The sequence below is a fragment of the Gnatocerus cornutus genome, chromosome 4, assembly GCF_029298725.1.
Source record: "Gnatocerus cornutus isolate USDA-ARS CGAHR chromosome 4, icGnaCorn1.1, whole genome shotgun sequence".
Classification (NCBI taxonomy): domain Eukaryota; kingdom Metazoa; phylum Arthropoda; class Insecta; order Coleoptera; family Tenebrionidae; genus Gnatocerus; species Gnatocerus cornutus.
Genome location: NC_142236.1, coordinates 17,442,431 through 17,469,136, shown reverse-complemented (window position 1 = coordinate 17,469,136; position 26,706 = coordinate 17,442,431). Strand labels below are relative to the sequence as shown.

The window sequence follows — 26,706 nt, the reverse complement described above, 5'->3', positions numbered from 1 at the left end:
GCGCAGATTGTAGTAGCGTGGCCGACGGTGACAAACCTAAACGGAGCCCCTAACATACGAGCGCCCGAAATGGAAAGGGTACTGCTGACGGGACACGGGAAACGGGCAGTACCACCCGGATAACTGAAGAGTGTACATCATTCATTGGCAAATTCGTTAATAAATCCATTATTCTAATTTTTGGTGCCGTTCTTTGAGCCTACAAGAAAATCCGTTACATAAGTAAGTTTGAGTTAAACAATTATTACAGATTCTAAAGTTCTTCAAGATAATATCAGTGGTGTAACAGACAAAAAAATACGAGAAAAAATTAGGTATGTAACATATTTTTTTATTAGGTATTGTTAAAATATTACTAGATTCGCTCCCAAAAATAGGTATTTTACGAATTCATTTAAGTCCTAAAATTTAGTCTATTTCTGTTGATTTTTTTCTTGATGTGGCAACAATTAAACAACCATTTTTAAGACACAATGATATTGCGGCGTTATTAAAAAAATCGAATAAAAATGTGAAATTTAAAATTTTACGCTCTAAATTTCGAGTTTGGTGTTACTGAAAATTAAAGAGTTAACATGACATTGTCTAAAGTAAACTTAATTTTTAATTTTACTTGCACGTGGATAGGACGAAAGGAAAACGCAAACCATAAAATTGTTTTGAAAATATATATTTGCGTTAAAAAGATTAGTTTAGACATGCAGCGTCGCACGCCCTTTAAAATGTTGAGCAGGAAATTTGAAATTTTCAATTTTAAATTAGTTTTTTTTACTAATGACGCAATAACACAAAATTCTAAAATCTTTCTTAGAATAAGAACAATCCGGTATTAACGAAATTTAATTTTAAACTTTGGTATGTACATAAATAAATATTGATTTTGTATGACAACCTATCGCATCTCGTTATAACATTGTCTACTATTGTAGTCAAATTATATTGAAAATGTTTTACATAATCAGGTTCCTTTTCCGACAGCTACAAGGTTCCACACTCTAATAAATACTTGCCTCATATATTTTTTTTTAAATTAAATTTTAATGTCTACCAAGTTTATTCATAATATTACTCATTTTTTAAATTTGTGTTTGCTATTTTTAAATAACCTAAATTTTTTATGATTAAATTTTTTGTGTTCTTAGTCCGAACTAAGAACTTTTTAAAGCTCCCGTGGTTTAAATATTTACCTTTTTTACTACTAGCTTGAAAATGTATCATTATCTATGTTGCGTTTGACCCGAAAAGTTCATTTTCTCTCTGACTGGTCTACTAATGAATTCATCTACTTCTAGTTAATAATAAAAATAGTATTGTTTGTTGCCTATATGCAGCTGTTTGATATACGAATTAATGAACAAAAATTCTCGAAGAAAGAAAACGAACTCAAAGCTAAAACTTAGAAGGAAATGTTACATAAAAAAGTTGTTAAATTTAATGAGACCTACCTCCACTTAAAATATTCTGATGTATTTAAAAATCGCTCTGTATTCAGGATGTCCCAGAACTCACGCCTTGCTTTGGTTTACTACATTTTTATAACTGACGTCTAATGTCAATCTGACAAATAAAAACCACACAAAGGCAGTTTAAGTTTAGGACACACTGATGAGCTCATGGAAACCAGCAAGTGAGGGAAATCGAAAGAAACGCCGTTGACACACTCCACTTGGCTTTTCACTGTGTCAATTGTCCTACCGCCGTGTCACTTGTCATTCAACGCTCGTCAACCAGTGGTCTTCAACCCTCTAGTCAATCCCTAAAGTACGCTGAGCCGTTTCTACACAACAAGTTCAAGGAGTCAACTGATTCATTGAAGTCTGTCATTCTAACGTCAATCAAGTTTACAGTTAAAGGGTTAATACAGATTTCAGATGACTAAAAATAGGGAACCCAACAAACGTATTCCTTTATCTACTTGTACAATCAAAATTGAATTTCACAAGCAAACAACAGAATGACATGTTCTCAAGCTATTAGAAAACAAATTGCTTTTAACTAAACAACTCAATATTCCGCAGGCTTCTGCAATTGTTTGTATAATTTTCAGGTTCTACAATGGCTCCAAATAGCTTTTTATCGCCAGAACCGACAGAACAAATTACTCAAAACCAACAAGACCCACAAATTTACTCTAATTATACAACACTTTGGGGATATTTCAAAACTCCACTAGTGTGGACTAATGTTGTCCCACTCCTTGTGGGGAATTTGTTTCCTTTCTATTTTTTTCTCCCGTTTCCATTTTACAACATCTATCAATGGAAAACATTCTGTTGGGGTAACTTTTAAAAAAACACTCATTTTCAATTTACCGTTTTCTTACCTTTTTAGCATTTGTATTTGGTTGGGCATCAGGTTTAGGGGTAACAGCAGGAGCCCATCGACTATGGTCTCACAAAGCCTACAAAGCCAGATTGCCATTGAAGATTATTTTATTGATATTGTTTGCCATGTCCGGACAGGTTCGTATCAAAATTTCTTGTCTGCGACTGTAAAATTTTTTTTTAGAACACTCTCTATGACTGGGTCCGAAACCACAGAGTTCACCACAAATTCAGTGAAACCGACGCTGATCCCCACAATATAAATCGAGGAGTCTTTTTTTCTCACTTCGGCTGGCTCATGATGAAAAAACACCCAGAAGTACTCAAAAAGGGCCGACAGGTTGACTGTAGCGACATCTTGGAGGATCCACTTGTAGTGTTTCTTGAAAAGTAAGTCGTTCATACGATTGGTAGCACTGCACCACCTTTGACATCTCAAATTTCTGTCTGTACCGGATATAATTTTAGGTATTATGTTCCTGTAATGTTGTTTTCCTGCTTCATTTTTCCAACGATGATCCCTTACTACTGTTGGAACGAAACACTTTATTGGTCCGTTGTGGTCTGCATTGCAAGATACTTTATCGGTCTGAATTGTGCTTGGTTGATAAACAGCGCTGGGCACAGGTTCGGAAACAGACCCTACAACAAGTGAGTGGAAATGTCAAAATAATATTGGCAGTACTGTCATCCGTTAAGTATCACAGTAGTACCAACACAATAACTAATCACTTATTAATCTTTTTTAGGGACATTCACCCCGCTGACAATATGTTGGTTGACTTTTGGTCGTTGGGTGAAGGTTATCACAATTACCATCACACTTTTCCTTGGGACTATAAATCACCTGAATTGGGGTGTTATGGTTATAATCCTACAACTTTATTCATAAAAGTGTGCGCAAAATTGGGACTGGCGTACGATTTAAAGAGCCCATCGAAGGATTTAGTTCGGAAAACCATTTTGATGAAAGGAGACGGGTCGCTCAAAGTTTATTGATTAATAAAAGGGTTTCGTGAGTTGACAGAAATTTTCTGTTTTATACAATAATAAAATATATTGTGTTTGTTCTACAAATAACCCCTTGTACATTATTTTACATAAGGTAGTGGCGGTTTCGCTCCACAAATCGGGATTTGTGGAGTGAAACCGGTACTACTTTACTACTCCTAATTAGAATGTTCCAAATATTAAATTTTACTGTTTTACTCTTACAGTAAACCCTCAACATTCGCGGGGGTTCCGTTCCAACTTTTAGACGCGAATGTCAAATTCGGTGCTGTAATGGAGCCACATTTTTCATTACATTACTCATTCTAATGACTGGTGAAAACCTAACAAGTTGTATAAAATGTTTGTACAGTTGCGGCGGATGAAAACTAAGACATCGACTTTTCACCCTGTATTTGAAAATTTAAAAAATTATAAGGTGTAAATTAGGTTTTAATCAAGGATCACAATGTCACTGTCAACAGAAAATAAACCAGAGTTGTCCCAAACATTTTTAAAATGCCCCAACTCACAGAATTGCAAAAAGCTCTGATTCTAGCTCGTTTGATAGATGGACTCGCCATAAAAACTATTGCAAATAAAGTTGGTGTCAATAAGAATACGATTTTACGTGCAAAACGTTAGTTTCGAGAGACGGGAACAATCCGAAGAAGCAAGGAACTGGTTGAAGAAAAATATCAAAATATCAACCACGTCTTCGTCCGTGGTATTAGGTAATTTTCTTCGCAAAAACCCCTTTTCAACTGCAGTCCGAGCCCTGTCAGCAATTTTTTACAGAACAATAGGGCGCAAACATTACCTTAGCCGGCAAAGAGTCTCGACCTGAATCCTATTGAGAACATTCGGGGTATCATGACCAAAAATATAAATGAACAAATTTTGCCCAATAATCGCGAAAAATTGATCCAGAGCATTTCGGACAGCTGGCAAATGATACCTGAACATTTCGTTCAACATGCTATTATGTCGATGCCACGGAGACTTGAAAGTGTTATTAATTCCGGTGATGCAGCAATAAAATATTAATTTTTGTTAACAACATTTAATTTTATTAAATATTTGAAGTTTGAACTAAAGTTTTTTCTTCTACGACACTGAATCGTCCTGTCTCAATGACAATCGAACTGACATTTCAAAAACTTCAATTATAGGTGGTTTTACAAAGACAAAATATTGACAAATTATCAAAATTACAATTTATTCCCTAAACACCAAATTTGACAAAAAATGCTGACGCGCGTTTCGATAGCAATGCTATCATCATCAGAGAGATGACAGTTTAATCATCGCTCTGATGATGATAGCATTGCTATCGAAACGCGCGTCAGCATTTTTTGTCAAATTTGGTGTTTGGTAATTTTGATAATTTGTCAACAACACCAAGAATTGATCCAATAAATTTTCTTTGACAAAATATTGAACTTGTCATTTTGTCTTACTTTTCATCCGCCGCAACTGTACTAAACTGAAAAGCTTGACAGCTGGAAAGGACCAGGCTTTTTAAGTTTTATTAAATGTTATTTTTATATTGAATAAAAAAATGTGATGTTTAACTTTGCTTTGGTAATAAAGCTATTAACGCATCCGATGTGGGAATGCAATTAAAAACAAAAAAAACCTTTAATTTCAGAAATGTGAAAATTACAATATAATAAAACAGCTCCCTCTCAACAAAAAAAGTGAGAAAAATGGGTTTCGAACGGGGTATATACAGGGTGATTTTTTTAAAACGGCAGGCGTTGTAGAATTTTTATTTATGAACCGATTTCAAAAATTTAAAAAACAAATTAAATGGTTTTTTAATTACTATAAACTGATGATTTTAAAATTTTTCTAAATGTCTTAGTTTCTTTTGGGCGATACTCAACTTTCTTATTTTAAATTGAAACCCATATTTTTTTTTTCATAATTTGGAAGATATTAATTTTCTTGATTCAGAAATGTGTAATATGTTCTACTTTTACCAAAAATATTTTTAAAAAAATTATCAAAAATGAAAAAAAAAATAAGCAATAAAAGTTAATCAACATCAAATTTAAATAACTGAACGACCGAGTATGAACGATGAGAAGAGGTGAATGTCAGACATTAATAATTATTTTGGCAACAAAAAAATATGTGATCGACATGTTTTCTTTGAGAAAATGGCTAAAATCGGCAACGAACAAACTTTACCTCACAACAAGTAAATAAATAACCAGTCGGGCAATCTATTAAAAACGGCAAACTAATTTTTTTTCAATTGTCGTGCAAGATATTTTGAAAGTTTGTTTCTCCGATTTTGAGCTTTTTTCTATCTCCTACGTTCGCTCGTTTGCTGGTTTTATTTGGTTGTTCTAGTATGGCTGTCAAGAAATTAAAATTTATGTCGTTAAAAAATTTTTTAGTCTGCCATTCTGTCGTTGAAGTTATTAAACAACCAGGTGGAATCACTTAATTGCTTGGAGAAAAATTTTATTGTCTTGATAAATATAACTTGCCGCCCGATTTTTTTAATTTACTGGGAAATAAAATTTCACGTCGTTCAATCTTTTTTTATTTTGTCGTTCTATATAAATAGTGTCTTGCAACTGATAATTTGGTCGATTTTTCAATTGTTTCCAACGTTAATTTCATATTGTCTGTCGTGCTGAAAAATGCCACCCGTTTTGAACGCAACATCTATCTTTTTCATAACTGTTTCGGTTTAGGTTTTAAACGGCATTCAGCGTTGTTTTCGACCTGAAACAGTTTTTTAAAACGCATCCCAAAAAGACTTTTTGAAAACCTACCTCGGTCAATATGTAACTTATGTGAATGTGAATGTGAATCAAACTTACGTTATTGTAGCTCGTTTTACGCAGAATTTTAGGCTGAATCCAAATTTATGCTAAAAATTCTTGTACATCAACAAATAACTGAGTTATTGACAATTAAAGTTGTGGGTTCTAAAGGTCCGGAATATCGTTGCTTCATATTTCGAAAAGTAAAGCAAATAGAAAAATGCGATCTTTTTCATCGTTTTTCTCTCGATTGTATTTCTTATAATCCGCTTTCAGATTTCTAAACTTTAGGCAATTTTTTTCAAAAAATAAAATTACTCAATCTAAAAAAATAATTTTTTGTATTTTGTTTCTTTCTCGTATTCTATCGATCTGAAATTTAACCACACGTTAGACTTCAAGTTCTTCTTTTGATTAACATAAAACTCAAAGACATTGTATGTAGCTATCGCCTTGAAACATTTTTTTTTTTAAATTATTCTAATAAGACCTTTTAAAAACCCATTTCAGTCAATACCTAGTTTATTTGTGAATCAAATTTACGATATTGGAGCTCATTTAACCCAAAATTTCAGACTGAATCTAAATTCGTGCTCAAAGTTCGCGTACGTTCACAAATAATTGAGTCATTGGTAATTAAAATTTCGGGTTCCCGTCGAAAAGCCACAATTTTGAAGAAACTTTGACAGATAGAGAGATGCAAGTTTAGCTATCGATTACTACAAAAAAAATAAATTATATACTTACCAAAAGATAGAAAACACTTTTCTGGCCTCAGTTTTACCATTTAGTCAGAAACGTCTTCTCTCCGCAACGAATTCGAAAAGTTATGATCAATTATTGTCGTACAAAAGTATTGTGCAAAACACGTGTTTTTTCAAAACCACATTCTTTAATTTTTAGCATCAATGTATACATACATTCGGATCAAACAAACTAATAAAAGCTACGAAAGAATTCTACTTGTGATTTAATGAAAGTGCAAATTACAACTAAAAATGTGAATTAGCTGCACTTTAAGTAATTTAATTTTACTAATTTTAGTCATTAACTTGATTAAGAATAGCGAAGAACGAGCCAGAACTATGCAAAATCTGCAAAAAAAATTAATAAAAATAGTAATTTTGTAATACAATTAAGTTTAGGTACTCACTGTTACAAAAGCCTCCAATGATAGTAAAAATATATTCATAAATGACAATGAGACTGGTTTTTGAGAGTTCATAATAAATATTATAAGATTCTTCTGCTTTGATGTTTGCGCACTTGTCCAATCCGATTTGAAAGCCGAGTATGAGATCTGGTTGCTCTGAAAAAATAGAGCAAAAAATCAATAAAGCTTAGAAAATAAAGGCAAAAATAGACACAAAGTTTGACAAAAGAACAATAATTCAAATCAAATAGCTTTTAAATCAACCTTATTAGTTTTAGTCAAGTTGAAAGTGTTAATTGCAAGTGGCACAAAGAAGAAAGCATCTAACTAAGTACTTCTAATTTGAAAGTGAAAGGTGTGGTACCTTAATTTGTAAATGCGCACCATGTTTTTTACACAACCGTGGATTTATGCAAGACGATTTTAGAAATAACGATCAACGATAGGCAAGCCTGAAAACATTCGCATTTTTAATTGCTTAAATTTCACGATTTTGTTGTTTTCTTGAATAAAATTTTTTGAAAATTTTAAAAACTTTAGTCCAATTCTAGGCTCAGCATCTACGTACGATAACAAATAACTGAGTTATGACTAATTAAAGTTTCGGATAGTGACTTTTCAGTTCCGAAATTTTTAATGCTCAATATCTTTAAATCTACGACAAATAGAAAGAAACGGTCTGCGGAATAGTTTTTCTTGCGCTTTGTTCTTTTAGAATTTGCTGTCAGATTTGATAGTCCGTTTTTTCGCAATTTTTTTTCGACTGTATTGACAATTTTTTTTGATTTTTTTTTTAATCGCTTCTCGTAAACTGACCTGGCGATCAGAAAACTGACCAGTTGATAGATCTCGAGCTGCTCGTATAACGTATAACGTATAACTCAAAGGTATTTAATGACCTTTTTGTCCCAAAAAAGTTTCTTGAAAATCTCCAGAAAGACCTTTTTGATTTACGGTTTCGTTTATTTTTGAGGCAAAGTTAAAGTTGTTGGTGCTCATTTAACTAAAAATCTCACGCTGAATTCAAAAATGTTATAATTTTTTCCGAACCTCAACAAATAACTGAGATATTATGGCCGACTTAAATTTTGGGGAGTCGCCAGAGAGTAAATAAATATTTTAATTTTATTGTCGGAAACTTTGACAGATAGAAAGATGTGGTTTTCCGCCATCTTTTCTCTCGAATTTTGTTTGCTAAGAATTCGTTCTTGGTTTTTCCGGAAATCGAAATTAAAAAATTTTATGACTACAATTATGAAAACTTTCTACAGTCGATTTCTCGCTTATTTTTTTAGCAACGTTACGTTATTTAAACTTATTTTACGCAAAATTTTATACAGATTCTAAATTCACGTTCGACAACAAATAACCGAGTTTCAGATTAAAAAAATCAGGAGTTGAAGGGGGATGAAATCCGAATTATGCCAATGAAAAGAGGGAAGAAAAAGTAAAAGTATAAACAAAAAATATGAGCAAATGTAAAAGTAACGCTTAAAAGTTTCGGTGTAATAAAAACGAGAAAAGTCAAAAAATTGTCAAGAAGAAAAAAAAAATCAGACTAGATTATACAGGGTCCGGCAACACTTGTGTCCACCCCCAAAATCATCTTTAATTTTAAAAATAAAAATAATTTGCATACGCTCACAGTTGACAAAGCTCTAGAAGCTGACGCAAAAATTTGTTTTTTATCAGTGATAGTTTTGGCGTCGCGCCGCCTTAAAAATGTAATTTTTAGTTAGTTGTGGGGGTTGTGATATCAACCCCTAAATTATTATTTTTTTAAATAGAAATGTGTTAAAAATATCTCAGCTGTTATATTAGATTCAATGCAAATTGTCTTCAAAAGTTGAGAAAAAAATGCGGCTTTATCAAGTTTGTTTCCAATTTTATTACGTCAAAATTGGAAACTACGTTTACACCCATCTGTTAACATCTTGTGTCACAAACGACATCTATCCTTTGGCTTGCTTTAGATTGTAACAAAAGTCCTAATTGGTGAAATTGTCGCTTTGTCGATGTTAATTAACGATTTCTGGTGTCCATAAAGTGCAACATCCCCGTGATAATCAAAATTAACCTTTATAAGAGTGAATGAAGTGACTTGTGAAACATATTACACATTTCTGAATCAAGAAAATTAATATCTTCCAAATTATGCAAAAAAAATATGGCTGCCAATTTAAAATAAGAAAGTTGAATATCGGCCAAAAGATACTAAGACATTTAGAAAAAGTCTAAATTCATCACTTTATAGTAAATGGAAAACCATTTAATTTATTTTTTTAATTTTTGAAATCGGTTCATAAATAAAAATTCTACAACGCCTGCTCTTTTTAAAAAATCACCCTGTATAATATTCAGAAAAGAGAAAAGACAAAACTACGAATCACCAGTAAAGAGTATTAAAAAAGAGGTTACCAGAGCAGAAATACGTGTTAATCAAGAACATAGGAGGAGAAATGCCAAGCGAGCTGAAAAAGTCGAAAAATTCCTTCAAACTGCTTCTAAATGGAAATATGTGTAAGAAAATATCTAGAAGAAGAAATGATGAAAAAGAAAAAGAAGAAAAATATCTTCAAAGAAAAGCCCACAAAGGAAGAATTAAAAGAAGTAGTAAAAGGACTAAATAATGTTAAGAACAAGAGGCTGTTTTTGGTGCTGATCAAATCTAAGAAATAGAAATGATGCCAACTAATTAAAATGAAGCTAGAATAACAAAAAAGGAGGCAAACACGTTGTGCTGAATAATAGTTATTTATCCAAAATGCACTAATAAAGTAGTCTTTATTCACTCATTTGAAACAAATAAAGTACTCTATTATTCTCAAGAAGCCATAGAGAAAATTATGCCACATTTCCATGACAATACAAGCATGGCCTCTAAACGCTAAAAATTTGTCACTGCTGTCACTTCTGTCAATTTTTTTAATGCCTTATTTACTACCACAGAGGCTTTGGATAAAATCTTGTATTACATTCGAGTGTAAAGGCAAATTATTTACTCTAAAAATCTTTTTCTCTCAATCTACGATCTCGAGAATAACTGATTTTTTTGTCGTGAATAATTTGCTTCCTTACATTCTTATATAATAAATATCTATTGTAGGACTATAGTGTTATTTAGCTAATAAGTCAAGAAAAAGTTTGGTCTCAAGCGACGTAAGAGCGTGTGAATAATTCAAGTAACTTATAGCCATAATGCATGAGTTTCATATAAAATTTTATTTAACACGTCCATAAATATCTTCTAGAAGTGAAAATAATTTGATTTTTTAAATCAATGTCAAAAACTAATTCCATTTAAAAAAGCTTTGGCGTGGTTGACAAATGACGTAATCGATTCATTGTCGCTCATAAAAATTTTACACATTTATATTTCATAAACCTTTTTAAATTTTATTTTAATAAAATGTTAATTGTTATCTGTATTACTATATTAAATTGAAATAAAAGTTAGTTTGAATTAATTAATTATTAATTATTAATTATTCTGTTAATATGAGAGTAAATTATTCTTATAACTTACTAGTGAGTTATTTATCACTTTACTTGTTTAAAGTGAGTGCTATTATGATAGTTTTATATAAATGTGTTAGATAAAATAAAAAAATCAAGCTAGTTTTAGAATTGAAATATATCGAAATGCTATTGCACATATTTTATCTAAAATTAACCGAAAAAATTAAATTGTTTTGTAAAACTTAAATTTGACAGATGGTTAATTAGCTCATTCAAAATTTTCATATTTTTGATAACCATCAAATTTTAAGTCGTTGACTTTGGCTCGGTTATCTGAAACGCTATCGCGACGTAATTCCACTCCAAAATTTGCCTCCAAAATTAAAACAATTTTGAAATCGTGAAACTTTTAAGCTTCTTCAATCCCAAGCCTAGTGATCTGAAGAACTATTGCGACTCAATTACCCTCAATTGACGCAGAATTTGTCAAAGAACCTAATTTTTTACTTAAAACTGCGCCACATCAACAAATAACGGAACTGTTTGCATTTAAGGGTCTACGCTACGCATATACCCGGTATATGGCTTACGATTTTTCGTTTTTGAAGCGCATTTTGGTTTTTGAAAAATCGCTCGACCTCTGTATGTATGCGTCTCAGGTAGAGCTATGGAGGTGACATCTTCGAATTTTGAAAAAGTGAAAAATTTGACTTTAATTAATTTGAAAACTGAAATTCCCATTTTTCGTTTTTAAGGAATATGAAGCAATCTACGAAGTTAAAAAAAATATCAACATGTGGAGAATTAAAACCTCTATGGAGGTGACATTTTTGTTTTTGTCATTATGCTATAATTTTGAAGTTATTAAGAAAAAAACAAATCAAAAATAGGCAACCAACAGTACAACTAACGCAAATCATCTTATGCAAATCTCATGATTTACGACCGCTCACTAGGGGGTCACTGACGTTCCGCCCAATTGTAATAAACTGCTGTCGGGTCAAAGTAGGTAAAGACCCAACTGGTCGCTCTCGGCAACAAACATCGAAGGTACTTGTAGCAAGTGAATTGAGAAATAATATTTTTAAACTGTAATATAATTCACTGTTTTCCACACCACCCTTGGGGTACAGAGAGACGGCGCGTTTTTTTTAAGTGCTCTCCCCAATAGGCCTGCTGCACTCTTTTGACTCTAACTATTACTTTATTTTAGAAATGACAATCCGGACATTTGAACGAACATAATTTATAAGTCTTTCTTTAAAATTCTTCTAATCGTTTGTTCTCGGCTAACTCTAGAATCTATTATTTCAGGAAGTAAAGCATTCATATAATGATTTTCCAAATGGGAAACCATAAATGTATTCCAAAAATCATTGTCTCTCTCTACAATTGTATATTTCAAATCTAGTTTTGTATAAACTACAAAAAAACATCTATCCCGTTTAGTAATATGCAGCTGACCTTGAATTTGATACATACGAGTATAATTATGGGACCGTTTTAATTCTATTGTACCTTCGTTATTAGGATTAATTTGACAGAAGTCTATAAGTTTCTCGTTTACCGCTCTTTCAATGGTGCTGTTTCTTACTGAATAAGGACATTTAATTTCAATTATCGCATCAGTTCCAATTAACCCATCAGGGGTGGCGCCTAAAAATTTTTTATCATCGTCTATAAACAAACCGCAATTATGAACTTTTAAACCCGTGATTTCCATAAATTTATTTGTGGCTTTTTCTTCACTATCAACTCCGTATTGTAATGCATTCGGTAGTTTTTTTGACCTCAAACCAGAACCATATAACAATGACTTTACCGTGTTTGACGTGTCTGTTCCGTCTCTCATTTTACAAATTTTTCCGAAATTACTCGCTGTCAATCTAATTTGCCGTTCTTTGTTCCATTCATCGCTATGCCGCTGCTGAACTGTTTTTCTTTCAATATCTAAACCATTGGCCAATGACAGCTCATTTAAAAATATATTTTTTCTTGTTTCGTACTCCTCCAATAATATGTCCGGAACTACTTCGTTGGATTCTGAGTTTTTGTTACACGCACCATAATCCGAATCTGCACTTTGTAATCTAACATTAATTTTTCTACCATGCTTTTTCTTCTTTTGTTTTAATTTATGTTCCCGAAATTTATTAACGTATATTCCCGGAGTATCAAATCCCGCATTGTTTTTTAAAAATTTATATACAAAAGTATGATCACTATTAAAATTCAATGCTGCAGCATAACATCTTCCTTGGTAAGACCCGGCAAGAGAAAAGTTAATTCGTTTCCCACCTACGAATTTATTAACGACAGAATTGAAACATTCCACTATGTTATTATCCACGTCGTAAAGTAAACTAACTAACAAATTCGCGACTCTATTTAATGCAGGTAAAAATATATCGTAGAGAGATTAATTTTTAAAATTATTATACTCAATCAAATTTGTGGTATTTCCAACTTTATTACAAAAGTAAGTTGCGCATTTACTATGATCACCGAATATATGAGAAGGTCCATTATGAATGTCTCGTTTTAAATTTTCGATTTTTTCTGAGAATGGCAAATTTTTATTTTTTCTGTATCTAATCGCACTTACTACAGCTGTTCTAAATTTAAGTATATTTGTTCGCAAAAATTTTCCAACTTGAAGGTCTGTTCTGGGAATTTTTGAAATTTCGCGCAATTTTGTACAATAATTTCTTAAAACATGATTTCTACACTCAATTTTTTGAATAAAATATGTTGGTCTATATGGTCTTGCTGCTTGAATTTTCTTATACACACTACTGTCTCCATCACCGATAATAAATTTAAATCTTAAATTATGCATTTGAACAGACTTGATTATCGGGATGTATTATTATGAAGAGTTAATTTTTAAATCACAGAAAACAACAAAGTAAAAAAGGCCCAAAAACTCATGTGTCAGGTAAAAGGTTTGGTTAAAAAAAATTAAATACGTTTTTCTCAAATAAAAATAATAAAATAATAAGTAATTTTAAACTTTCCCCGGCGATCAGTGAGGAAAAATTTCGGACTACATTAACGAAAATTACATTTTTCAATTAAAAAACATTCTGCCATTACGTACTATGGAAACTGGAAATTTGCGGATTTTATACATACATTTTCCATTAATTGAAAAAAAAATTACGCCCGTAAAATTTTTACCTACTAGAACCAGAAATTTCACGGGCTCAAAACGCAGAGAAACTTAAATCCTGATTTTTAAACTCATCTTTGCTCCAACACGAATTTATTGTTCCAACCGCTCAGTAGACCCTTAATTAGAATTTAGTTGAGAATATGGGCAAGCACAAAAAGCGTCACATGGACTCATCCAGTTCAACCGATTGTGAGTCAGGTAATGAAGGGCATAAAACGCACCAAAACAAGAGACTGCGACAAGAAAGGCATACAGAAAGTAATTTCCCGAGGTCCAAGGTCGTGGTGCCTAGATCTTCTCGCAGCGATTGCGAAAGAATAAGAGAACTCGAAGAAGTTGTCGACAGATTGTCAAGAGCAAGTAACCCTTCGACAATCTCGCATAGAATGACCTTCGATGCCATTCCTGAGTTTGACCCAGCAATCAAGGCAATGACCATTACTAAATTGAACAGCTTGGGCGAATAAATGACTGGTCTGAACTCATCATGATACAACACATGCAGAGTCGTCTGAAAGGCGTTGCAAGAAACTGGTACGACAACCTAACCACATACGATCATACTTGGGAAGAATGGAAAGTCTTACTGACGAGAACTTTTCCTCAGCACAAAGATTTTGCTCATTTGCTTCGAGCTATGATGGACAGAATTAAAAGACATGACGAGTCGTGGGCAAACTATTTCTTTGAGAAAATGGGACTGATTAGATCATGCTAAATTTCTGATGTTAACGCCATATCATGTATCATTGACGGTATTGATGATACCATGATAAAAACAGGCGCCAGAGCGGGACGTTACAGCAGTCCGGAGTTACTGTATTCAGAGTTCATTGCAGCTCTCCCATCCACTGAAAGATCCGATCGTTACAAATCAGATTTGAGAGGTAGACTAACCCAAAGGTTATTCTGTAACACACAGAAGTTTTCGAGGGACAGAGTCTCAGCCTTTTATAAGTCTGGAGCTAAGAACAGAGCAGACAACAAAACCTTAGGCAGAACTGTCAGATGCTTCAATTGTGGCGACGTTGGTTACGTGGCTCATCGCTGTTCAAAACCAAAGAACGTTTATGAAATAAGGCAATTCATTGGACTCGCCGGGTATTTTAGAAGATATGTCAAAAACTTCGCACAAATTGCAAAACCCCTGACAAAACTCACTCGAAAGGACGTAACTTTTGAGTGGGCAGAAGAACAAGACAGAGCATTTGACGAACTAAAGAAGCGGTTAATTGACCGGCCGATATTAGCTTTGTAACCCGAAATCAGGAGCAACTGAAGTACACACGGACGCCTCTAAATGGGAAATAGGTGGAATCCTTATGCAAGGTCCTGACAAAGTTAACCTCCACCCAATTCATTACTACAGCCGACAGACGTCGAAAGAAGAACAACGATACCATTCTTATGAACTGGAAACACTGGCGGTAATGTACAGCTTAAAACAATTCCGAGTCTACTTGTTGAGATTGAGATTTGTAGTCGAACGACTTTTTCCAAACAAGACCTCTTACCACGAGTAGGAAGATGGTGGTTAGAAATTTAAGAATATGACTTCTCTGTTGAATACAGACCAGGGACTAAAATGTGTCATGTAGACGCTCTCAGTCGAAACGCTCTTGATGATCGAGTAGAAGTTGCTTACGTCGGGATTGATATCTCCGACTCAGACTGGATACTGTCTACACAGTTAACTGACGAGAGATGCAAGTATCTCAATGAGGTATTGGGGAGGAAACCGGTAGATAAAGAAGAAGCAATCATTCACTCGAAGTTCCAGTTAGATGACAACAGGGTGTATAAAAAAACACCATTAGGCCCCAAATGGTTGGTCCCCAGACATGTTCGCAACCAGATTCTAAAATTCAACTATGATGACAAAGGACATTTTGGAACAGAGAAAACTTTAGACACCATCAAAGACACCTACTGGTTCCCAGGCATGAGGCGCTACACAAAGAAGTATGTAGCCAGTTGCCTGCAATGCCAGTATAAAAAGGGGAAGACCGGGATGAAGCCAGGATTTCTGAATTCAATAGAAAAGATTCCCGAACCCATGGACACGATACACATTGATCATTTTGGGCCTTTCGTACGAACCAAGAAGAAGAAGAACAGCTACTTAGTGGTTGCTGTCGATGGCTTTACTAAGTTTGTCTTCATGAAGCCTGTACAAAGTACAAAAGTTGGCCCAGTCATCGTATCCCTGAAGGGCATATTTGAAGTGTTTGGCGTTCCACGAAGGATTGTTTGCGACAGAGGTTCCGCTTTCACAAATAAACGGTTTGCAAGTTATAGCCAAGAGTGTGGAATTAAGACGATAAAGGAGCATTTGTTAACTTGACTAATTTGATGTTTTTGATCTGACCAAGAACGATCTTGTGATGTTAAATCCGGCAGCTTTTGTAAATTTACCCGTTTTGACACGTTTAGATGTGATGTCGAACCATGTGAAGCTTCTCCAAGAAGGTGTCTTCACGTTCCTCCAATATAGAAGAATTTTTTTAAGTTTCACATGTAACCATATATCAGCAATTCATAGTCGTGCGTTTGATGGTGTTCCTATCAATACTTCAATTGAACTAGATTTAACTAGCAATCAAATCGAGATGTTATCACGTGGAGTTTTTGATAAACATCAATTTAGTGTCGTCAGTCTGATTAACAATGCGTTAATTTATATTTCTCGTGATTTTTGTTCCGAGAATTGCAGTATTGAACTACTTCAAATTGAGTGTGCGTATTTGGAATCTGATTTTATTTTCCAGTGGGCAAAGACGAGGATTTTGTTGGAGATTGCAGAGTGTCCTCCGTTTAACAACGCTACCACTTTTACGAGGTTTCACCCAACAGCTTGCAGAGTTGGATTTAACACATAAAGTTCATTTTTTGTCATCTTAACAGTTGTCTCTTTACATTTTCTTTACCTTTTCAATTAAAGTGGCGATTTTAAATAGCCCACAGTTTACTTATCTTGGAAACAAAAATCCATTTTAAATGTTTTTTTATTATACCTGCATCATAATCCTAAATTAAAACACGCAAAAGCGTGCAAAAAGGGGTCTTTAAAACACTAAAGCTTTAAAGTCGTCTAGGTAACAAGAAATAGCGAAATGTCAGGACCAATTTTTATTTATAATATAAACATGAAAATTACAATTACTATTGTTTGAAATTTCAAAGCCCGCCGCTTTAAGCTGGTTACTGTTGTGTGTTGTGTTAGAGTTATATTTGAATGGCAGTAGAAACTCAATACAGGAAAACTAAATGATTAACAACTTGTAATGACTTCTCTTTAATTTCTATTATTGATTACACTGTTTTTATAAAACAACCACGTTGTTGAGGAAAATCCTCGAAACAAAATAAAACGTTTGTAGACTCGATTCTTCAACATGTTGCTTCTACTTCATAACTTGTAGAAGCTTTTTCATTTTCATTCTTCTGTTGAACGTCCACAGCTCTTGATGAAGTTGATTTAGCAACCGATGTGTTCAGAACACCATTAATGCGTTTGGAAACAACTATTTTGTTTAAGGTGGATTCTTCAATATAGCCACTAGCCACACTCGAAGATTTCCATCTCACCTGACGTTTCAACTCATCGATGCCACCACTGTTTGCCATAATCGTATGAAGTTCGTCGGAAAGCATGACCAGCATACTTCTCAGCGTCGGGTAGATTCAGAATTAATCGCAGTTCTGCATGTTCTGCTAGCCATTTTCTGAACGGATTTTTACAAACGTGAAAAAATGTTCTTAACAACGTAAACAAACAATTGCTTGCTAACCGTCTCTACAAAAACGATTCACAAACAACCTTTGATAATTTTATTGGGTAAATTCACAATTTTTCAATGCTCCTTAAGGATTGTAAATGGATAGGTATAATAAAAAATAGCGTATAACACTCGTTTATAAGCGCCTTTAAAACACTTACGACGTTAAAAGCACTCCGCTGACGCGTCGTGCTCTTAATCTCGTCGTGCGTGTTTTAAAGGCTTGCCTATAAACTTGTATTATAATATACTATTTCTGTTTAAGTGTTTTTTTCTAACGATATCTTTAAAATGGTATAATTTAGATGATACAGCACACTATACAGGCTGTCCCAGAATTCGCGCTCCAGAGAGCAAGGGAGGGTGCCGACAGCAATACAGATGGTAAATTTCAAAACAAAAATTGACTAAGTTGACCAAAAGCTTATTCGAGAAGTGGAGTAAATGGCCATCCCAATTTTCTAGGCAACGAGAGTCTAATGCTTAACTGACCAATGGATGATAGTATGTGTCCATAGTTACCAATTTTCAAATTCTGTTTGGCTTCGGGATTGGCTACAGTTTTTTGGTCTTATCTCGGTTATTTTTTGAGTTAAAAAATTATGGTTTCAAAATTTTGGTTCAGAATTGTTGCCTGCATAAGCCCTTTCTCTCTGAGGCGCGAGTTCTGGGACATCCTGTATACAAAGTGACTCTTAATTTGGATGTAGAATTCAAAAATGCAATATAATATGTACTCGTATAAACTGTTTCATTCATAATACACGAGTTCACAACTATTTCCGGTATAACCAGAAGTATCACAATTATGTGAATATTTTCAATTGATTTGTCTAGTTTGCTTACTTTTGATTGAAAATTTCAAGTTCTCATCGTTTGTAGTTTTTAAAAACAATGAGAAATAGCAAGAGAAAAACTGTTTTTTTCAAAGTGATCTTAATGCCAATCCTGTGAACTAATGCCTCTTCGTCGTGTTCAAATTTACTACGACATCTTTGAAATCGCCACCATCTTCAAGTCTCTTTCCACTCACGATCCCGTCTTCCTGACCTGACCTGATTACGATTGAATTTTGGCTCAGTCGGAGTAGTAAGGAGCCGATTTTGAACATGAATCCAAAATTGTCAATAAAAATCAAAAAAGGGATTAAAAGGAAAACCGAAAAAACGGAAAAAGGAATGAAAAGAAATATTCAAAGCGGGGATATAAAAACCAAACAATAAAAACTAAAACAAACACCAAAAAAGAATTAAAAGAATTAACAATAAATCTTCATGGAAATGAGGATAAAAAACACGAGCAACAAAAAATTCAAAAAAAGATCTGAAAACGAAACGAAAAGAAAAATCAAACAAAGCTACAATAGTAGAACTAAATATAAAACTGGCAAATAAACTGAAAGAACAGTCAGATGGAAAACCAATAGAAGACTCGGAAAAAAACTAGCGGAACAAAAAAAAACAGTTGAAGATCCGAAGAATCAAATGGTTAACTAAATAAAAAATTGACAGAAAAACCAAAAAAAAACAGCAAGAAGAAACAACAGAACAAACCATAAAAGAATTTTGGTCGTTTTGACGTAGCGGAGTGTTTTAAGAGTTACATTACAACATTATTTTTCTGTTGTTACCGTTACTTTATTAACTCATTAAAACACTGTTTTGTGAATTGATTCAGGTATTAGAAAACATTATAAAAAATTACTTGATGACAGGTGATACTTGCATGACGATTGACTAACTTAACCGTTTTAGGAAAATGTGCCTAATAGGAACCTTCAAAATATTTATAAACTGCAAGATTGTAGAAAAAATTATTTTTGGCCTCTTGAATTGTAAACGTCAAATTAACATTCAATTGACATTTTCGGAAACACTAGATTTACAAGCGCCCTGGACGTTTACACACGCCGTGCTGTAAAAATTGCCCAAATCGTCTGCTCTTCAGATGCGTTTATAAATTAAAATCATTTTACCATAATGAAGATTGATCACCAAAGTGGAATCTACCTAAATTATTATCTCAATTAAGACAATATTTCTATTTTTAAAGTAATATTAAAACGTTTTTTATACAGCGCTACCTTGTGTACTTTTTGTGCACCAACTACAAAATTGACAGAATTGACAAATGATGAAATTTACAAATGTCAGATGTGACAGTTCTCATGAATTTTGAAAAACCCAATTATTTAAATTAAAATTTTTCGGCCCAAAAGTTTAATACAACTCTTGTGCGTTAACCATTTTACAGCGCTCAATCATTAAAACACTCCGGCTACGCCGCACAGTGGTCTGAAGCTATAGAAAAGCGGTCAAAAATACATTTTCAAAATATTTACATAAATTATAAATATATTGATATTTAAATTAAAATATACCTACTATACTAAGATTCAAAGGATCAAGATGTTACGATTGTTCTTTTCTGCGTAATATTAAAACGTTTTTTATACAGCGCCATCTTGTGTACTTTTTGTGCACCAACTACAAAATTGACAGAATTGACAAATGATGAAATTTACAAATGTTAGATGTGACAGTTCTCATGAATTTTGAAAAACCCAATTATTTAATTTAAATGTCTTAGTTTTAGAATTGTATAACGTAATGTCGGCTGAGGTCGTAAAGTTGTAAAGTCCATTTTGAATTTTTTTGACGGAGGTCAATAAATCTCTATTTTTTACATATTTCGTCGCTGGTAAAACATAGAGGCGTATCTCATTTTATTCATAAAAAACATTGCTTGGTTAAATTGAATTACTAGAAAATTGCGCTTGCTAGAATTCATATATTTCATTTTAGTTCGTATTATCACATCATGAGGCTTCTCAATGCTTTTATCGATTTTTGGTGGCAGCAATTTAAAGTAAAAATCTCTTTAAGTGTTCTCATTAAAAAAATGAAAAAATGGGATATCGTCGTCTAAGTGGCAACTTAGTCAATCTCAATTTTTGCAACTTCTTAAATACATTTTTGGAATAGTAATTTTCTACATTTGTTTTTTATTGTATTTCAAACGATTATTAAAAGTTTCAGTAAAATAAAACAATTTTCTGAAGAAATGCTTGAGATAGAGGGTGCCTGAGATAGAGCAAGTTGCAGTTTACGTTTTCAATACTATACAAACAACAAACAACTTTTTTGTGTTAAATAACAAATCTCATCCTTTTAACCATTTCAATTGTGAGTACAGTTGCGAGCATGGAATTTCGGGTATTGCTGTAATTTATGAACGAACCACCGTCGACATCGACAACTTTCAGGCATCGATAGAGAGCAGAACATAAATAGACAACTTATTTCAAATTATTTTAAAGATCAGTCATAATCACAATAAAGCTTAAAATACATCCAATTCTATGTGACAGAAAAAGCTATAAGCGTTAATTTGTTGGCCAATTTTTTTTTACTGTCTTCTGCAGATCCTGATTAAATTAAAATGAGTGAAAAAGAACGTATTAGTTCAGTTGGAACATAATATAAAGAGCCATCGCTAACTTCCATTTTTGTGGATGTTCAATTAGGCAATTAGATTAGGTATAATTTTACAAACTCGCCGTATGTTAAAAATTATGACATTTACCATGCTATGTTGATATTGCTGTAATAATAAAAAACGTAGACACTTTTTTCATGCGTGTTCAAACCCTTGCGCTGACCTTTTTTTCGAATTAATTACATTGCTTTAAAAACTTTTTTTTAATATTATTTAACTATCTGTAGATTTATTACTTTAAAATATTAATCTTATAGTTATTGATGCTATGAGTGGATTATTTTAAATCGAATTAATAATTTTTTATAAGAGGTACTGTTAACTTACGATATTTGCTTAATATGAAGGAACATAGGACGATCTATGTTGGAAGCACCATCAAACATTTTTCTTCTCGCTTAACACACTTTTAACTCAATCCTACATACAATTTTATTCTACCTTATTTTGAATTGAGAATGAAATGGCTTACGTATTGAGATAGCGAATGTTGTCAAATTTTCGCGTAGAGCATAAAATGTAGCGAAATTCAAAAAACAGACTCCGTCACGACATACCCCACAAAGAAACAATTCGAAAACAAGCAAAAACGAAAAATCGTCAAAATTGAGATAGAGGCAGTTGCCACTTAGACGACGATATGTCTTAACAGCGACGATTTGTCGTCCAATTTGATATATGAAAACTTGTAGATTGAAAATAAAATGGTTCTTCATTTTAAAATTATAACACATAAAAGAATCGGATGCTAAATCTTTTGCATTTCGTTTTTACAAAATTGAAAACGCATTTGAACCAAAAATGGACTTAGCAACTTAATAACTTAAACCGACGAATGAATGCTTTTCTTAGCAAACATTCTGTTGTCGATTATGGAATTTTGAATAGATAACCAAAAAATGCATTTATTGAAACCTTAATTTTTAAAATGTAAGTAGTTCAACCTAAGATGATTTAAAATTTGACTTTGTTTTTAAAGAGGGGGTGTTCTAGAAACCATTTTTGGTTTTCGTTTTCATAAGCAATTTTCTTTAAATAAAATTCTCTTCGGGCAAACTGTCACCTAATAACAGTATACTTCTGCTTAGAAACGTTCTTAACCAAAAATAAATTAAAAAATTGTTGTCATTTTGTCACACCAGTGACATATGGAATTGCTGAAATACATATTATCATTTTTTAACATCAATACTTATAGTGTATTTTAGATAATTTTTAATTATAGAACTGTTAGACTAATTTAAAATCGAAAAAGTTTGACTTGAGGGTTTCTAAGTTATTGTTAGAAATTCTAAAAATCTAAGAAATTTTGAAATTTTTTGAGTAAAAATTTGAACAATCCTAATGTAAAATAAAAAACTAGGAAACAACAGAACTGAAAGTAAAGAAAACACCATCAAAAAAATTCTTGTGTTTGCATTTGTTTTTGACTACGTTTTTATACATGGTCCGGCAACACTTGTGTCCACCTCCAAAATCGTCTTTAATTTTAAAGATAAAATTTTAGAAATTTACATACGCTTTTAGTTGACAAAGCTCTAGAAGCTGACGCAAAAATTTGTTTTTTATTACTGATAGTTTTGGTGTCGCGACGCCTTAAAAATGTAATTTTTAGTTAATTGTGAGGGTTTGTGATATCAACCCTTAAATTATTTTTTTTTCATTATAAATGTCTTAAAAATATCTCAGCTGTTAATTTATGTAGATTCAGTGCAAATTGTCTTCAAAATTTGAGAAAAAAATGCGGTTTTATCAAGTTAGTTTTTAATTTCATTACGTCAAAATTGGGAACTACGTTTACACCCATCTGTCAACATCTTGTGTCACAAATGACATCTGTCCTTTAGTTCGCTTTAGATTGTAACAAAAGTCTTACTTAGTGAAATTGTCGCTTTGTCGATGTTAATTAACGATTTTTAGTGTCCATAAAGTGCAACCTGCCCGCGTTAATCAAAATTAACCTTTATAAGAGTGAATGAAGTGACTTGTGAAATTTTGGTGTAAACGCAGTTTGCCACTGCGCTGTCATAATTTTGAAATCTAACTTGATAAAACAACGTTTTTTTCGCAAATTTTAAACACAATTTGCATTAGATTTAAAATAAAAACTCAGATATTTGTATCACAGTTATGTTGAAAAAAATGTAAATTTTCAAAATTGTAACTTTAAAATTAAAGACGATTTTGAGGGTGAACACAAGTGTTGCCAAACCCTGTATAATATATTTTTAAATTTTTTTCTATTAAATTCAGTTTTGCATTCAAATTATTTTATTCACAACCGTTAAATGTTCGCAAAAAGTTACAATGACAGGTATTTTGACATTTAAGCGCTCCAAGCCGTGGTTCTATAGCAGAAATCGTACCAGTTTTACTCTACAAATCCTGGAGTAAAACCGGTAGTTGGGAAGTGGATAAGTCGTTAGTTTTGTTTTTTATCTATCGTTATTAATATGCTAACGAGAAAATGTACAAGTAGAACAAAGTTGGTTCAACCAGACGATGAAGGAACATCTGTCCAAAATAGTGGAAGAGCACCAAAGGAACTGGAATCGTCAGCTGCTCATGTTTACGATAATCCGTCCTTTTGTATTGCGTCTTCATGACACAACGTTGAGTAAAAAAGAAGAACACTAACGACATCTTAATTATAAATCAATTTCTTACATTCTCAGAAAAATTTTCATCATTCTAGCGGTCAGTTCAAGTCACAATGGTCTTCTTCAGTCTACTGGTATTAATCATAGCCTGCACATTGCAACTAAATTTCTGTTGTGACGACATCTTCGTTGATTTCACAGTAATTTCCATCGACGGTGCAACGTTGACAGTTTTGCAATCAAAAATAGTTAATGATTATCCAAACTTCACACACTTTGACATTCAAGACCAAATAATACCAAAACTATGCTGTAATATTTTTAGTACCACTGAGATGTCGAGCATTCACATTGAAAACTGTCAAGTTGCGGAACTTCAGATCGAATGTTTGTCTGAAAAATTTAAACACATCTCCGACAGCCTGGTAATACACAACAACGAAATTCGCGCGATTAGAACAAACACCTTTTCTGGGCTCAAACTCAATATGATAGGCTTGCAAATGAATAAAATCAAAGTGTTGGAAAAAGGAGCCTTTGTTAACTTGACTAAGTTGACTTTTCTTGATCTGAACAATAACGAGCTTGTGATGTTAAATCCAGAAGCGTTTGTAAATTTACCCGTTCTGACACAATTAGAGATGAAGTGGAACCAAATAAAGCTTCTCCAAGAGGGTGTTTTTACGTTTTTTCAAAATGAACAAATTTTTTTAAGCTTAACATGTAACGAAATATCAGCAATTGATAGTCGCGCTTTTGATGGTATTCCTAATAATAGTTCAATTTAACTGTATCTGACTAGTAATCAAATCAGCATGTTGTCACGGAGAGTTTTTGATAATTATAATTTTGAACTTATTGATTTGCTTGATAATCCGTTAATTTACATCTCGCACGATTTTTGCTCCGATAATTGCAAGATCCAGCATCTCCAAATTGAGTGTGATGGTTTGAAATCTGATTTTATTTTCCAATGGACAGAATCGAAGACGATGTTGACAACTGGAACGTGTTCTCAATTTAATGTTACTGATCGATCTGCGATTGCTCCAAAAGCTTGCCAAGTTGGGTCTAATTCAAGAAGTTCATTTTTTGTGATCTTAATTGTTGTCTCTCTGCATGCTTTTAATAACTAATACTAATGGTTATAATTATCAAGAATACAATCTATTCCCTCTGCCATATATTTTTTGTCGTTTCAAACATGCATCTGGACTCTTGGTGAAGCAAATAATCCGTTAACAGAGCTTGAAAACGAACCAACCATTAGCGTTTGTCAAATCCAAAGTAAAATAAAGATTCCATCCACAACATCCTACCGAATAACAAAAGTACACAAATTTAAAAGCTCCAAGATGCAAAAACACCAGAGATTACGCCCTGCAGACTATTATGAAACAATGGTTGCTAAAATTAATGACAATCAAGAAGTTTTGAGAAATGTGTGTTTTACGGTTGAATGTATGTTCACATGAAGTGCGAAACCCAATAGTCAAAACAACCAAATTTGGGCTTTAAAAAATCCCCATCGAAATCGACAGACAAGGTCGTCAGTCCGAAAACGTCTGGATTGGGCTTCTGGGTCATTGCATTATTGGACCATTCTTTATAAATGGTTCGTTGACAGGGGCGCGGTTCTACCAATTGCTGACGACAAACGTGTTTCCAGCCATCGGCATGAACGAAGATCATCAAATATGGTTCCAACAAAACGGGGCACTTAGCCATACCTCGCAACAAAATATAAGACTGTTGAGAAATCAATTTCAAGATAAATTAGTGAGCCAATTTGGAGAAAACTGGCCTGCCCGATACCCGGATCTAAATCCCTGCGATTTTTTCCTATGGGGATTCATCAATGAGAACTTATATCGCGGTGGAAGAAGTTATCCAAATACTCAAGAGCTAAAGGATGAAATACGTCAAATATGCACCCAAGTGACACCAAGAATGTTAGCGAATACGAGGAGAAATTTCGTTGATAGATTGTCTTTTTGTACTGCTGCAGAGGGGGGATTTTTGAGAATCTAATATAATTTTCTATACTAGTATTTTACTCGTTTTTTCCTCTTTCTTCCAAACGAACTGGATTTTTCCATCTGACCAAGACAAGCAGCTGAGAGAAAAAGAAACGTTGGCGGTGCAGCTTATGTTGGCTTTTAATTGAATGGTGTTATGCAACAAAGATCCACATTTTTAATGGGCTTCATCGCGTTATTAAATCGATAAAAATTGTCACCATCTGTTAAGCCGTATATGGACATAAAATTCTTAAAGCTAGTAGTGCAACGGAGGAGCTACATCAGTTTTACTACAGTTTTGCACCACAGAATCGGTAAAATATAAGGCTTGAATAGCCATGATCTCCGTTTTTAGACGACAGTGGCTGGATCTTTGTTGCATAACACTATTCAATTAATACTCTACTTTTTTTAACCAAATGGGTTTATTTACCAAATGATCAGGAAAGCGACTAAATCTAATAGATGTAGCCCTTGGAAATCATAGTAAAGTTGCTTTAAAAACAATCTTCAAAGTTTGTAACTAAAAAGAATGAGCAGGATTTATGCTACAACTGAAATGCACTCATTTGTCAGACGCTCTGTTAACGGATTATTTGCTACACCAAGAGTCCAGATGCATTTTTGAAACGACAAAAAATATATGGCAGAGACTGTCGAGCAGAAGAACACAGCCAAACATGTTTTTGTTTTTAATAAGAGTTCAAAGTTCTCGCAACATTTTGTTAAATTTTAACCACATTTTTGCACAGATTGAAGTTACCTACGTCGTAAATCAACAATTTGAGCTTAGAACAAGAGTTTTGAAACGTTAGACATTGTTGTACTCCTCCAAAACAAAAAAAAGTAAGGTTAGTTTGGACTCACGGTGATTAACTCTGCTGTCACAATGACAAATATTCGATTTCAATTGTACCGACATTC

At 33.1% G+C, this 26,706-nt stretch overlaps 1 protein-coding gene across 1 annotated transcript; it reads left to right on the top strand.

Annotated features, from left to right (window-relative positions):
- The first annotated feature begins 251 nt into the window (after positions 1-251).
- Positions 252-3,323, top strand: LOC148176494 (acyl-CoA Delta(11) desaturase-like). Its single transcript, XM_088035120.1, has 6 exons — positions 252-314; positions 2,048-2,278; positions 2,332-2,462; positions 2,509-2,714; positions 2,793-2,975; positions 3,074-3,323. Exons 2-6 carry the CDS (start codon positions 2,056-2,058, stop codon positions 3,321-3,323), a joined length of 993 nt encoding a protein of 330 aa, XP_087891246.1. The 5' UTR covers positions 252-314; positions 2,048-2,055.
- Positions 3,324-26,706: the final 23,383 nt, after the last annotated feature.

Bases quoted from the DNA above. Each gene is read 5' to 3' on its own strand.
- LOC148176494 (XM_088035120.1), top strand. From the start codon at position 2,056: ATGGCTCCAAATAGCTTTTTATCGCCAGAACCGACAGAACAAATTACT. The intron at 2,279-2,331 runs GTAACTTTTAAA...TTACCTTTTTAG, and splicing joins ATGGAAAACATTCTGTTGGG to CATTTGTATTTGGTTGGGCA. The intron at 2,715-2,792 runs GTAAGTCGTTCA...ATATAATTTTAG, and splicing joins CTTGTAGTGTTTCTTGAAAA to GTATTATGTTCCTGTAATGT.